Raw genomic sequence first — 14,014 nt, 5'->3', positions numbered from 1 at the left:
GCTAAAAATCCTTTTGTGTTTCGAAAACCAACATCAAGAACATAATATTTATCTACCAACAAACATTTTATAAAGAATTACTAAAAGCATATGTGACGTAAATGAGACAGCTTTGTGTAAATAAATAATATTTATTCTAATGATGTAATTTAAAGTTACCATATGACGGAAATGGAAATTGCGACGTTGGTTCAACAAGTGCATTCTCAAGTACTTTACTATCATGTGCAGTACCTTCCCAACCAGCAGCAACTAAGGTAAATCATATACCAAAATCACAAGCACATAAGACATTTTGTGATGTTCTTCCTTTGTGGTTACGATATGCTTGTTGCACCGCTTTAGGAACCTCCCTTTCTATATATGTTCCATCAATCGCATCAACACAATCCTATCAAATAAAAAATACATCAATATTAGTTTAGTGAGCATAAAATAAATTGGAAGCATTATAGAATGCACTTCATAAAAATAATGTTTGTAAGAGTAGTAAAAATAGTGCTTCCAAGACAATGCAAAGGCATAAATTAAATATTATCTCTTTAAACAAAGTTGATAGGAAATATGTAACTAAATACTAATAACTTAAGCATAAAAATATAAATGTGCACTTATTAAGGCCATAAAATAAATTTATTACTCAACAATCGATTGGTGTGAGTTAAAGTGGCTATATGTTGGTGAGAATAATAAATTTTATGTCAGTGATAATAATAAATTTTAAAAAGTAATGATGTGAATTTATAAATTTTATGTACATATGAAATAAATGGTTAGTAGATATAAATGTGGGGTTGTTTTTAACAAAATATAAACTCGTGGATCAATTTTTGTATTAAAATATATCAAATCATGATATAAAATTCCCATATAATTCCATATCATGGTTTTTGGAGAATATGGAATCACATCTCATGATATGGAATCAGGAGATGGAATCAGCGTAAAATTGCATATCCAAACGCTGATTCCATCTCACGATACCATATCGTGATATGGTATCGCATGGCCAAACTCCTACTAAATATAGGTAATCCGTTTAACTCGTTCAAAATTTTAAGGATCGGACTCAAGATTATTTGAATTAGGTTCAATTTCAAGTCAGTTTTTAACTCATTTTAAAAGAATCCTCAATTGAGCACAATTTAATCTCAAATTTAACCCGTTTTAAAATTCTTTATTTGCATTGATGTAATGTATGTTCCTTTCATGTCTGAGCATAGAATCCTTTTTTACCCCCTTCCATTCTATTCTTACGGTAGTTATGTTAGTATTGAAGGTATGAATTTCTATCTATCTTATATCTTTTAAGATTTTATCTATCCATTTGTAATTTTTTTTTAAAAAATTTCTTGTGTTGAAATTCAAATTGTAGTTATAAAAGTTAAATAATAATATATTAAAATTATTGAGATTAAGCGGGTCAAATTGGGCGAGTCATGACCCAACCCGATTTTTAGCCCAAAGTAAACTTGGGTGGGTCAAGACCCAACCCAATTTCTATTTCAACTCATTCTAATATCTCTCATTTCAACCCAACCCGTCCATTTAACACCCTTACCTACAAATGTCCATGGGAAAAGACATCAAACAAGTACACTTATGGATCGTTTGATGGATTGCATAATAATATGTGGTTAAAATTAGTTATACTGATATTATTTCTTATGTAGTGTAAATAACATGAATTGCATAATTTCTAAATAAAATTATTTGTTTAATTATGTTAATACAACGTTAAAATGTTTTACATTTCTAATACAATAATATTTCATGTATTAGCTATACCTATTATAATACCAAAATTAATGTATAACAAGTTGAAAAAATATATCAAACAAGATACTGATAATATACAAAGCTAATATATGCACATATTTGTTTTTACAAATTGAACCATAAAATAAGCAATGGTCAAATGGTGATCACTAGATTCAAAATCATTTTTGCTGAGAAGATTATATTGCAAATCAAAGCAGATTTAGCTGGAGTACATCAAAGTCAAAGTATGGGGAGATCCAAGATTTAAGTTGTACAAATTTTATTTTTAACATCTTTAATATTGATCTAGTTAGTATGGGAAGATCCAAGATTTAAGTTGTACAACAACATATTCAAAGTAGTACTATCACAAGTGATAAGTGAGGTTTGAAAAAAATAGCGTATGAATCAGTCTTATTCCTATCGTTAAGGTAGAAAATAAAGTTGTTTCTAGTGGGTCATTGGCCTAAGTAATGCATATATAAAAAATACAGTAGTGAGGAAGTTACGCTGAAAATAATGGAGAGAAGATTAGTAGCAATAACAAATAAAGAGTTTTCTTATTCCCGCAGTCCTCTTTTAGTTGTCATGTTGTGTTTTTTGAAAATCAATTTGACTAATTTTCAAAGTTAAATTAGATTACATTAATTCAATATTTTAAATTTTAAATTTAGATATTCAAAAACTATAGAAAAATTATTATAAACCATTACAACTAAAAGGGGACGAAAAAAGTATAATTTTAGTGAATTTTGATACGGAAATTATGTTCACATTGAAAGTATTGATTAAGACGAATTCATTTTTTTTTTTGCATGTAACTAATTCAGGAAAAAAATAAGGAACGGTCAAATGGTGATCACTTGATTCAAACTTACAGTTTTTTTTTTCTTGGGTAGTCTACTATGTTAAGAAATGACTCATACTTGCGACGTTTCCTAATATTTCGTTGTTTTAATTTATGTGATATAGTTTAAATTTTGAGAGTCGAACAATTAAGTTTGATTGTAAATTTAGTATGAAATTTTCAATTATTTTGAAATAAAATTTAGTGACATCTTTTGGATTTCAAAATTTTAATAAGTCTATCACTACAACAAAATCAATTTTTAACGGTAATAAATATGCATATTAATAAAGAGGATTAAAATGTTTACAAGCATTAATTGATTGTCATTGGATCTAATGTCTTTATAGGCTTTAAGGACATTTTAAAAAAAATGTTAATTGCGTTCAAAATTATTGATATAGTATATTTGATCGGTATTTTTTCATGTAACAATTAAATATTTTGAATTGTGCATTATAGGTGTGGTTTACGCTCTGAAGGAATGTGGAGCAGAATTTTTTTGCCATGTTATCATTTTGTGTTTAATATGAATGATTTTTGAAGATATAAAGTATTTAATTGGTATAAACCCTAATTGAGATGTCCAAGTAAAACATGCGGACAACTTTAACACTTTGTTTGGATCATTGTTGCCCATTGTATTGTATTGTACCGTTACCATATCTACAATGTTTGTTTGATTGTTACTTAAAATGTATTGTATTGTACCGTTACCATATCTACAATGTTTGTTTGATTGTTACTTAAAATGTATTGTATTGTACCGTTACCATATCTACAATGTTTGTTTTGATTGTTACTTAAAATGTATTGTATTGTACCGTTACCATATCTACAATGTTTGTTTGATTGTTACTTAAAATGTATTGTATTGTACCGTTACCATATCTACAATGTTTGTTTTGATTGTTACTTAAAATGTATTGTATTGTACCGTTACCATATCTACAATGTTTGTTTTGATTGTTACTTAAAATGTATTGTATTGTACCGTTACCATATCTACAATGTTTGTTTTGATTGTTACTTAAAATGTATTGTATTGTACCGTTACCATATCTACAATGTTTGTTTTGATTGTTACTTAAAATGTATTGTATTGTACCGTTACCATATCTACAATGTTTGTTTTGATTGTTACTTAAAATGTATTGTATTGTACCGTTACCATATCTACAATGTTTGTTTTGATTGTTACTTAAAATGTATTGTATTGTATTGTTAAATATCGTTGTTACGTAACAATGAAAACCCTCATTTTATGGAACAATCGATTTGGTGTGTTCCATTGTTACTTAATTTCTTTTTCCAATTATATCATGGCATAATATTTCATAATACTTTTTTACCCTATATTATTTAATTCTAGTCAAACCTCCTACCCTAGAATAATTAAGGATATTTTAGTAATTTTATAAATTACAATATAGTATGATACAGTCAAACCAAACAATAAGAATGTTATTAAACAGCAACAAACAATACGGTCTAGCCAAACATTGTATCTACCATACAGTACAATACAATAGAGTACAATACAATACAATACATTATGAAACAATGGATAACAATGATCCAAACAGAGTGTAAGGGGCCGTCGATGATTTAAGCCATTATTTTTTATTTACGAGAGTTATTTGGATCCGTACAAGAAGCACATAATATAAAATGTGTGTTAATGTATGATAGAGACAACTTGACTTCAATCCTTCTCTTATTGTTAATTTTATCAAGCAATCTCTATCTTTTTGGCCAACTTCAATTAATTAAGTGAGAAATCCATTATAGAATTGATTCTACTTGATGTTTTTAATTGGGAAGTTGAATTTGAGAAAATATATTTGATTTCTCCATTGTCAAGTTGAAGCATCAAATTAGGTTTCAATTAAACTAAAATTTTGTATTGAAAATCAATTGGGCGTTACTCAATCTGGTTAGAAATAACTTGGAGGAGTCTATGAGGATTGGGTGGATCTAGAACTAATCCAAATTAATTATGGTATAAAAAAGTCGAAGAAGATAATCATGTATGTCACATTTATATCATTGTATATCATATACGTATCTTGTATATATTTTATGTATATCACGTGTATCAATATTAAACATAACATACAAGTGATATACATATAATATACACGTGACATATATGATATACACCTAAGATGTTTATGACATACAAGTAACACATGTGAAACTTTGAAGTATAATATTCGATCCAAAACTTCATCAAATGAGCACCAAATCCTCCCAAGCTCAAGATATAAGATTATCAAAATATTCCCAAGAATTGGAATAATACAAAGTTGAAAATTATTTCAATTTATCAAACCCAAATTTCAACTTCATCAATAATGTCAACAATGTCAATTTAATTTAACGATTCAAGCTTTACGATACTATAAAAAATGATTCCATTTTCAGATTCAAATGTAAGTTGTAACTATAGCCTTGTGATTATGGAAACTGTTTTATATTATCTTCTCCTCAATGTGGTTTTAGATATTTCCTCTTCTTTTTTTTCTTTTAATCCATTTAAAAAGAAAATTCTTTAATTTTTTTTTCTTAAATGTTATAGTACCAAAATAAATGGTATTACATTATTGAGATTAAAAAAAACAATATTATATATCAAGTAACGTGATGTAATAATATTGGGCATACATTTTGAAAATCCCACCCCCCCCCCCACCCACCCCAAAAAGAAACCCAATTAAATTAAGATCCCTTTATTTCCGATTTTATATGAAATTTTAAAAATAATATTTATTAAAATCTTATAATTTTAAATTAAAAATATATAATATACAAAAATATATATTCTTTAATCTTATGATTTTAATATTCATATAAATAAATAAATAAAAAAATACTAATTTTTTTTCCCTATATCCCAATTTATGTGACATATTTTAGATTTCGAAATTCAATCAAGTCTATTTTTAATCATAAATTTTTCATATATCTTTTAAATATTTTGAATTATCAATTATTATAATATATAATACTATAAATTTCATATATGCAAATTCTCGATCAAACATAGACCCACGAATACTATTAAACTAAAGGCATAATACATAAATGTGCCCTTAAACTTCATTTCATTTCACATTTATGCCCTCAAACTTTGGGTATGCACAAGTAGACACTTAAACTTATATACAATTGAACAAGTAGACACATGAGTTCTACATGACACAATACACGTAGGACAAAAAAATGACATGTAGGATGCCATGTAGGACATGTGTGTCTATTTATTTAACTTTATACAAGTTTAAGTGACTACTTGTGCACACCCAAAATTGAAGATGCCTAGGGGTGTCAAAAATGAACCCAAACATAGATAACCCGCCTATAATTTTAAGGGTTGGACTCAAGATAATTTGAATTAGGTTCAATCTCAACTCATTCAAGCCTAACCCATTTTAAGAGAATCCTCAATTGAGCCCAATTCAATCTCTAATTTCAACTCGTTTTAAAACTCTTTACTAAAATATTTTCCTATATTAAAGATATGAATTATTATCTATTTAACATTTTTTAGGATTTATATATCCATTTGTTACTTTTTAAAAAAAAAAACTTGAGCTGAAATTCGCATTGTGATTATAAAATTAAATATCACTATTTTAAAATTATTGAGATTAATAGAATCAAATTGGGGGGTCAAAATCCAACCCATTTTTTAGCCCATTTAAACCTAAACTAAACTTGAACAGGTCAAGACTCAACCCAATTTCTATTTCAACCTAACCCGCCCATTTGACAACCCTAATTATGCCTAAACTAAACTACCTGATGGATCATGATGATCACGGAAAGTACTGTCTCTGTTTTGCTAACACGTGAATGACTATCATATTTATAACCTCTTTCTAAAATTTATTTGTTTCAATTCATCTTCTCACCTGACCTGTACCTTACCACCTAAGTATTAACATCCCTTTATTTAGCTCATCTACCTACCCCTCTATTCATTTATTTTCATTCAAATCACAATGAGTTATCAACATGTTCATGAAGGTCCTTACCCTGACTACCCTCCACCAGGTAACAATTCTTTCCCTATTTTCCAATCAATCATCCATGAGTTCGTGTCGGATTCTTAAAAAATTGTGTATTTTTTTTTAAGAATCGAAAGTAAACGCAACGCAACTATTATTAGGGGATTGATTTTAATTGATTGTTGTGTGATTGAACTTAATTTGTGTTTTGAATTGACAATTTTATTTTTTAGGGTATGGACCACCACCGCCACCGCAACCACAAGGGTACCCGGGGCAGGGGATGCCACCGCCACCGGGGTTTTATAATGGAGGGTATCCTCCTCCACCACCTCCTGGGCCTCAGGGTTATCAGGGGTATTTTAATGATCAGTATCCCCCACCACCACCTCAGCATATGTATCATGATGGTGGTGGCTATTATCGTAATGACGATGGATGTTCTTCATTTCTAAGAGGATGGTATGTTATCTTGCTTTTTCTAACTATGTGTTTGAGTTTTAGTTATTAATACTAGTGTCTGGGTTGTGTGGGATTATTCACATGTTTGTTCCTAAGTTCGGATAGAGGAAGAAGGTTGCGGTCAACTAGCCGATTTCATGATGTAATGTAAAGTCTGGGATATTAGGGTGAATTCGGACTTCAGTATGATGGAAAATGTTTTCTAGGAAAATAAGTGGTTTTCTTACTTATTTTCTTGTGTTTAGTACGCAAGTGAAAAATATTATTCTAAAAGTATTTGTATATAATCTAGACAAATACTAAAACACTAAGAGAGGTGAAAGTGGAGGGTAGGGTGTGGCGTAGTGGGATAAGGGCTACGAGGGGGGTGGGGGTGAAGATGAAGTTTGCTGGAAGGTGGGGAGGATACTATTAATGTGGAATACCTATCCTGTTTGTTGAGAGGCCAAAATGCAACATATTCTAGACTCCGGCACTAGATTACCAGAAAGACAAGCTAGAGTGGATAATAAGTGAGGATATTGCATCATTTATGATCATTGGTTAGGTTGAGTTTTGATGTATGTGCACTTCTAAGTCATTTAGAACTTGGTGTTTGTCTCTGCACGAGTTGTTTGTATGCTGCGATTCTTTTGCCACATAGATTGCTTTCGGTAAAAAAATGCGTTAGGTGAACAGTGGTGGTGAGAAGACGGATCTCTCTCCAGTGTGAAGTGTTCTATCATGTTATTCAGTTATCATATAAGAAAAGAATGCGATAAGTAAACAAATAACGAACATAGTGATTTCAGAATGAGTTGTTCAAGGAGCAGACTCTAGGAACCGATCTCTTTTGTTTGCCATTGTCATAAGCATAGCCATCAGTTCATATGAACATCACGATTTGGTTTTAGTATAGCACCTTTGGAATGGCCAGTTGCAAAAAGTGAGTGAGATGCATTCTTTCCATTTTTCCTAGTTAGAGACATTCTATCACATTCGACGCAACTCAAATTTTCATGTTTTTGGGAACTTGTGTGTTTGAAGAGTACTCATGAGGAATTTAGATTGCTGATCAACCCATGTAACATGACACGGTGGATGGTCAGATTGAAAAGATCCTTTATCATAAACCTATTAACAACAGAAGAATCATTCTTTTCGTTTGGTGTATTTGTATTCACTTATCTTAGATTCTGTTTTGCGGTGGAGGATTCTGGACTGGTTCATGCTGGGATCTGAATGGATCATGCCTAGTTGAGATTTTAGTTAGGAGCTTAAGTAGAAAGGTTTTGTTTACTTGCGTGCCTTGATATATTATCCTAAATTTTGTCTTGTCATGTGTTCCTTACAGTCTGCCATTTTTTTGCAACATATAACTGTTCTGAGTAAGCAATGCTTTCGGCAAACTGTATTAGTAACGAGTACAAAAACATAGTTCTGCGGCCCACTCTTAGTTGATAGCGAGTAAAAAATAGTTGGAATATCCTTATAATTTATGCATGTGTTTCTTACATCTGACGTCATTATGATTAGTTCTGGCTAATGCCGATTAGAGACAGGGTAATTTTGAGAGAATAAGGATCTCTTCGTATGTGTAGTTCTTTTCTAATGTTTTTCAACTATCATATAGAAAATGAATTCGACAAGTCAGTAAATATAGGAATAGTGCTACCTGAATGAAGCCGTTCAGGCAGGCAGATTCAAAGAACTCAGCTCGCTTATTTGTCCCTCTTGTAAGCATTGCCATCAGTTCACTGGATCAACAAGATTTGGTTATGTCTTACCTTTGGTATAACAAGCTGCACATCATGATTCTTGCCAAGTTTTCTTGATGAAAACATTCTCCAACCTATTAGCAAAACTCATTGTCTTGTCTATCTTTCAACATGATTAACAGTCTTTTGGTTCTTTCTTTATTAAGACATCTTTTTTTTTTTTTTTGATAACCGAGGAATCTCCAAAGTGTCAGCTAGTGCACGGTTTGAAACTCAGAGGATAATGGACCTTTCTTCCTCTTATCTTCTTCCCTGAAAATACTAGGTTTTTGTCCAATGTAGAGTTCGACCTCGTGAGATGCGCCTAACCCACAGTTGGGTGCTGCTCTCTTGACACTAGACCAAAACCCCTGGAGCTAATTAAGATTGCCATTGTTGCCATCCTAGAGAACCATCTTCCTCAGATTTCAACTGTAATGCCTATTCTTGGAGTTTCTTACTTGCCCTGGGATATACATGAAGAAGGTCAATTCGATGTTTGAACATGAATCAGTTAGCCATTTGTTCATCTTGTAGTTAACAACACCAATGAGTTTTTCCCCTCGTTATTTTGTGAAGCCACAAGAGGTTTTTATTTCTGTCAAGGAGTAAGAGTAATTTAAACGACAAAAGATTGCATTACAGAGAGTTTCTAAGGTTTCCCTTGGTAGAAAGAGTCAAAGAGGTGTTATGCAAGTGCATTTTCGTGTTTTAACTGCCGAAATCATTTTTTTCCCACTTGTTACATCTCAACCAGTGAGCAACCCTTGCAAGCAGTATAAGTTTGGTGAATTTACGTAAGCTAATGCAATGCTCTTATGTGTTATTGCATCTCTGTCTTTTACATGTGTTGAAATTCTTGCTTATGGGGGATGGTTGAAAGGAAGAGGGAGAGTTACAGGCCGAAACATAGAAGAAAAATGATAAGATAAATAGGGCAGGTTATCTTAGAAAGATTGAACATATCACATGCGAAATAGAGGGAAAAACTAGACGGTGATAAGGTGATACATTACTTGATTAAAGATGCGAAGAAAAGCACGATAAACACACACACATACACAAAGGAGTGTATATTTTTGGTTTTGATTTTCTATTGCTTACATTTCATCTATTTATACTGTTTCCTTAAAAATGATGTTTTCTGCAGTTTGGCTACTCTTTGTTGTTGCTGTCTTTTGGAGGAGTGCTGCTTCTAGTTCGCTGGACGCCATCTTATTGGTTCGTCAAATTGCTACGATTTGTGGGATAATCTTGAAGATATCACCAGACTCCTCTCTACCTCTACAAATTACGTATATGCGAAGAACTTGTACTGTCAAAACATTTATATTGTTAGTTATTTTGTGTTGTGGCAATTGAATTATGAAGGATGCGTTTGTGCTAGAAACGTTATTTACACAACTTCTGGCTTTCATAAGATGTAATCTTCCTGTTACTGTCATGTTTGTTAGTGAATGTCATGTTGCTTATATTTACAGATCATGTAAGGTTTTCTCACTTAGAGCCAATACATTGTTATTGAAGGGAAAAAGGTCAAATATACCGCGATTGGCATAGTTTTGTCCTAAACTTTTTTGGTCCAATATTGCCCCTACCCTCCCACTAATGGTGCTTCAATGGGGATGAACCTTAAAATACGCTTATAAAAGTTGTGTTTCAATTTATGTTGGCATATCACATTAGAAAATTTTAAAGTAAATCAAGTTTTTCTTTAATTGAAATTTATTTATATGATATTTTAATTTTAAGTTGTTAATTATTATATGAGTAATACTATTTTAGTGCTGCCATGTAATTGGGGCAGGGGTGGCTTCTTTGTTGACTTATAGCCACCCCATTGAACACCCTTTGATCGAAAATTACACTGTCAAATTCTTTTGTTAAATGATATATATTTAAAGTTGGATAATCTAGATAAAAGCTACGTTTGTGGTACGGTGGTAAAGAGTGTCCATTTGAATCAAGTAGTTTTGTTGTCCATGTGTTCAGATAATATGTGTTACTCTCTTGTTTCAATTCATGTGACACAAATGAAATTTGAAAAATCAACTAAATTTTTATATGATTTTAAAATAGTATTTAAATAATACGCTCTCTGTTCGCTATTACTTGTCACTGTTAGACTTAACACACCTATTAAGAAAACAATAATTAACTTGACTATTTATTACGCTACCCTTATTAATTGATGTTTAGTAGCTATCAAAATATGATTTGAAGAATACATAATTAATATTAAGTATCTATTAAAAATGATAAATCAAAATGAATATATTATCAAAATGAGTAATGTTAAATGGCCAGAAAAACTTGGTCAGAAATGTAAAAAGTCTATAATATCATTTTTATTTTAAAATAAATTGATCTTTTTTTCATTTTTAATTAAAGAGTTTTAAAGTTAAAAGGGTGAAAATGTCCAATAAAAACTAGTTTACAGTGTGAATATATTATTTTTACCATTCTATCCAAATTATGGCTAAATTTTCTGACCAAAAGAATTTTTTCAAAATAATAGACAAATCAAGTCTCTAAGAGGTAAATTTGCCTGAATCAGCATTATATCCAAACTCATTTCTCTCCTTTGAATTGACGATATAGTAATTTTGGTTGGATTTATCAGTCGAAGCAGGAGACAATATACCTTGATATTTTCGAGCATTCTTTTATTCAAAGCATCGTTCCATCTCAATTGAAAAAGCAAATAACGTTTCAAGAACAAATCTAGTTCTGCTTCCGTGTTGCTTTTGTATTGTTTTTTATTTTGACCCTTTTTTGTGTCTGATTCCACGTAATCTTTTTCAAGATCGGTTTGATGTTTTGAAAAAACAGGGCTCAGATTTCCTTTGTTTTCTATATCTGATCCACGCTCTCTTTGACTTGGGGGTTCTTTTGTTTCTTGACTTCGATTCTTTATTTTTTTATTTGATGGTAGAAAAAAGTTTTGTTTTTGGTTTTTATTTTGAATAACATTTTCATTTGTATTCAAATTAAAAAGAAGGAATTTGCTTGGTATAATCCACGGTTTTATTTTATAGACATTATAAAGTAGTACAAATTCTGGGAAGAACCAAAATTCCAGATTCAATATGGGACGATTAAATATTTTTTCATTCATTCCCATCCAATCAAAAAAGACTTTTTTCGAATTTTTTTTAGTTTTTTCTGGATTTTGATGAGTTGTAAGATAAAAAACCCCTTTTTTCTCAATTTTATCAATTATTTGATAATTATTAATACCAATTTTAGTATTTGGATTACTGTTGGTATCGATCTTAACCCAGGCTTCAATATCTCCTTTTTGTCTAAGAGAAAAATGGATAATTTTCCAATCAAAATATTTTCTATCGAGATTTCTTTCTATATCTAGAATATTGACCTTTCTTAGATAATTATTGATATGAAGATTGCCGGGCATATCAACAAAGTTGTGTTTGGACGTGTTGGAATTATACGAAATTTCTAAGTTCTTCTTTACTTGAAAGGGTAATCTAGAAAAAAATGAGTCACTTTTATTTTCATAATTAATTGATTTATATGCTAAAAGACCATATCTATAACATTTTTTAAAATTATCTTTTTGGTTTGATAATGAATAGAGTTCCGAATCATTTTCTTTTTTGTAATGAATTAATTGGTCTTTTTCATAAGAATTCCATTTGTTTAAGTTTCTATTTTTATTTTGAGCCATACAACTTTGATTAACCTTAGTTCGCCATTTTTTTGGCATTAATCTAGACCATCTAATCTGAGATAAATCGTATTGATAATGCCATCTTAACCAGTTTTTCCATTGATTGATTCTATAACTCTGAAGTTTCTTATGTTTTAATTCCGAATGAAATATTCCTAGTGTTTTAAAATAGTCCTTTATTTTAGTCTTAAGGAAGCAAGACGTTGTGTTATATTGAAGAACAGATCTAAATTTAGACAAATTAATAACTTGGGTTTGTGATAATTTGTAAAATACATATGCTTGTGACAAGTAGGATAAATCACAAAAAATATGTGAATTTTTCTTACTAATATTATAAAGTGACTTTTTTATAGTCGAAATAAAGATAAAGTGAATTTTTTTTTTATTAGTAATTTTTTCTTGATTTATTTCATTATTGGAGATGAATTTCTCAATCAATTTGTTTGTTGATTCAAGAAAGAGTTGTGTAGTAATTCTAGGAATATTAATGATAGATAAAAATAGATCGATGTATAATCTTTGAATGAATAATTTGAGAAAATAATGGAATTTCCATATTACTCGAGTATTTCTTCTTTGTAATATTTGGAAAAATATTTTTGGCGATTCGAGTTTTTTAATATTATTTGTTTTATTAGGATTAATGTCTATTTCTGGAGTTACTTTCTTTTTATCTTTTGTAATTCTTTCTATTTGATTTTTGATTGTACTTGTTCTATCAGTCAAATCCTTCATTTTTGTTTCTATCAGTGAAGAATTTGGCCAATTTCCAGATTCAATTTGACTAAATGATTCGTTAATTATTTGATTACTAATTAGATAATCTTTTTCTTTTTTTGTTTCATTGGATTCAGATATTTCTTTGAATCTAAATAATACAATTGGATTTACTTTTGAAAGTTCTTTTTTTATTTTTTTTATAAATCCAATACTTTTGATAAACCATTTTTTGGTTTCTTTTGAAACTCTTCTAAATAATTTTGTTTTTCCTTTGAAAATTTTTAGAGTTAGAAAATATTTCTTTTTGAATTTTCCAATTTTTTTTTCGAGTTCCTTAAAAATGGGCTCAAAAAAGGAAGGGCGCTTTCGGGGAGAACCAAAGGGAAGTTCAGCTTCCATTCCCCAAACTGTTAAAAAACAAAAATCATCTTTTTGTTTTTGCTTTTTCATTAGCTCTCCGCGGGAGGGGTACAGTTTAGATATATGCCAAGGTTTCAGACAAAAAGGAAATAAAATTTTTATCTGAATCCCGTCTCTCAACCAATCTTTGGGAAATTCTGTTTCTGATAATTGAACACCATTATAAGTACATTTAATCTGCATTTCTCTATTCCATTCCTGCAAATCTTCAGACCATTCAGGAAGTTGCAATTAGAATAGTTAGCACATTTACCAACGCGCACTCTCTACTTGCACCAGGTTCATAACTCTAGAAATTCCTAACTTTTTTCAGTCTCATTTTACTCGTGCAAACACTCAACTAACTTTCAGATATATA

General features: G+C 30.2%; 1 protein-coding gene across 1 annotated transcript; it reads left to right on the top strand.

Annotated features, from left to right (window-relative positions):
* The first annotated feature begins 6,478 nt into the window (after positions 1 to 6,478).
* LOC102605255 (cysteine-rich and transmembrane domain-containing protein B-like) lies at positions 6,479 to 10,319 on the top strand. The gene is made up of 3 exons (XM_006361854.1): positions 6,479 to 6,667; positions 6,855 to 7,083; positions 9,970 to 10,319. The coding sequence occupies exons 1-3, from the start codon at positions 6,616 to 6,618 to the stop codon at positions 10,016 to 10,018; spliced, it is 330 nt and encodes a 109-aa protein (XP_006361916.1). The 5' UTR covers positions 6,479 to 6,615; the 3' UTR covers positions 10,019 to 10,319.
* The last annotated feature ends 3,695 nt before the right edge of the window (positions 10,320 to 14,014 follow it).

Source organism: Solanum tuberosum, unplaced genomic scaffold, assembly GCF_000226075.1.
Source record: "Solanum tuberosum cultivar DM 1-3 516 R44 unplaced genomic scaffold, SolTub_3.0 scf00375, whole genome shotgun sequence".
Classification (NCBI taxonomy): Eukaryota; Viridiplantae; Streptophyta; class Magnoliopsida; order Solanales; family Solanaceae; genus Solanum; species Solanum tuberosum.
The sequence above is the reverse complement of the archived record's forward strand: the minus strand, read 5'-3'. Positions and strand labels throughout refer to the sequence as shown.

Bases quoted from the DNA above. Each gene is read 5' to 3' on its own strand.
- LOC102605255 (XM_006361854.1), top strand. From the start codon at position 6,616: ATGAGTTATCAACATGTTCATGAAGGTCCTTACCCTGACTACCCTCCA. The intron at 6,668-6,854 runs GTAACAATTCTT...TTTATTTTTTAG, and splicing joins CCCTGACTACCCTCCACCAG to GGTATGGACCACCACCGCCA. The intron at 7,084-9,969 runs GTATGTTATCTT...TGTTTTCTGCAG, and splicing joins TCTTCATTTCTAAGAGGATG to TTTGGCTACTCTTTGTTGTT.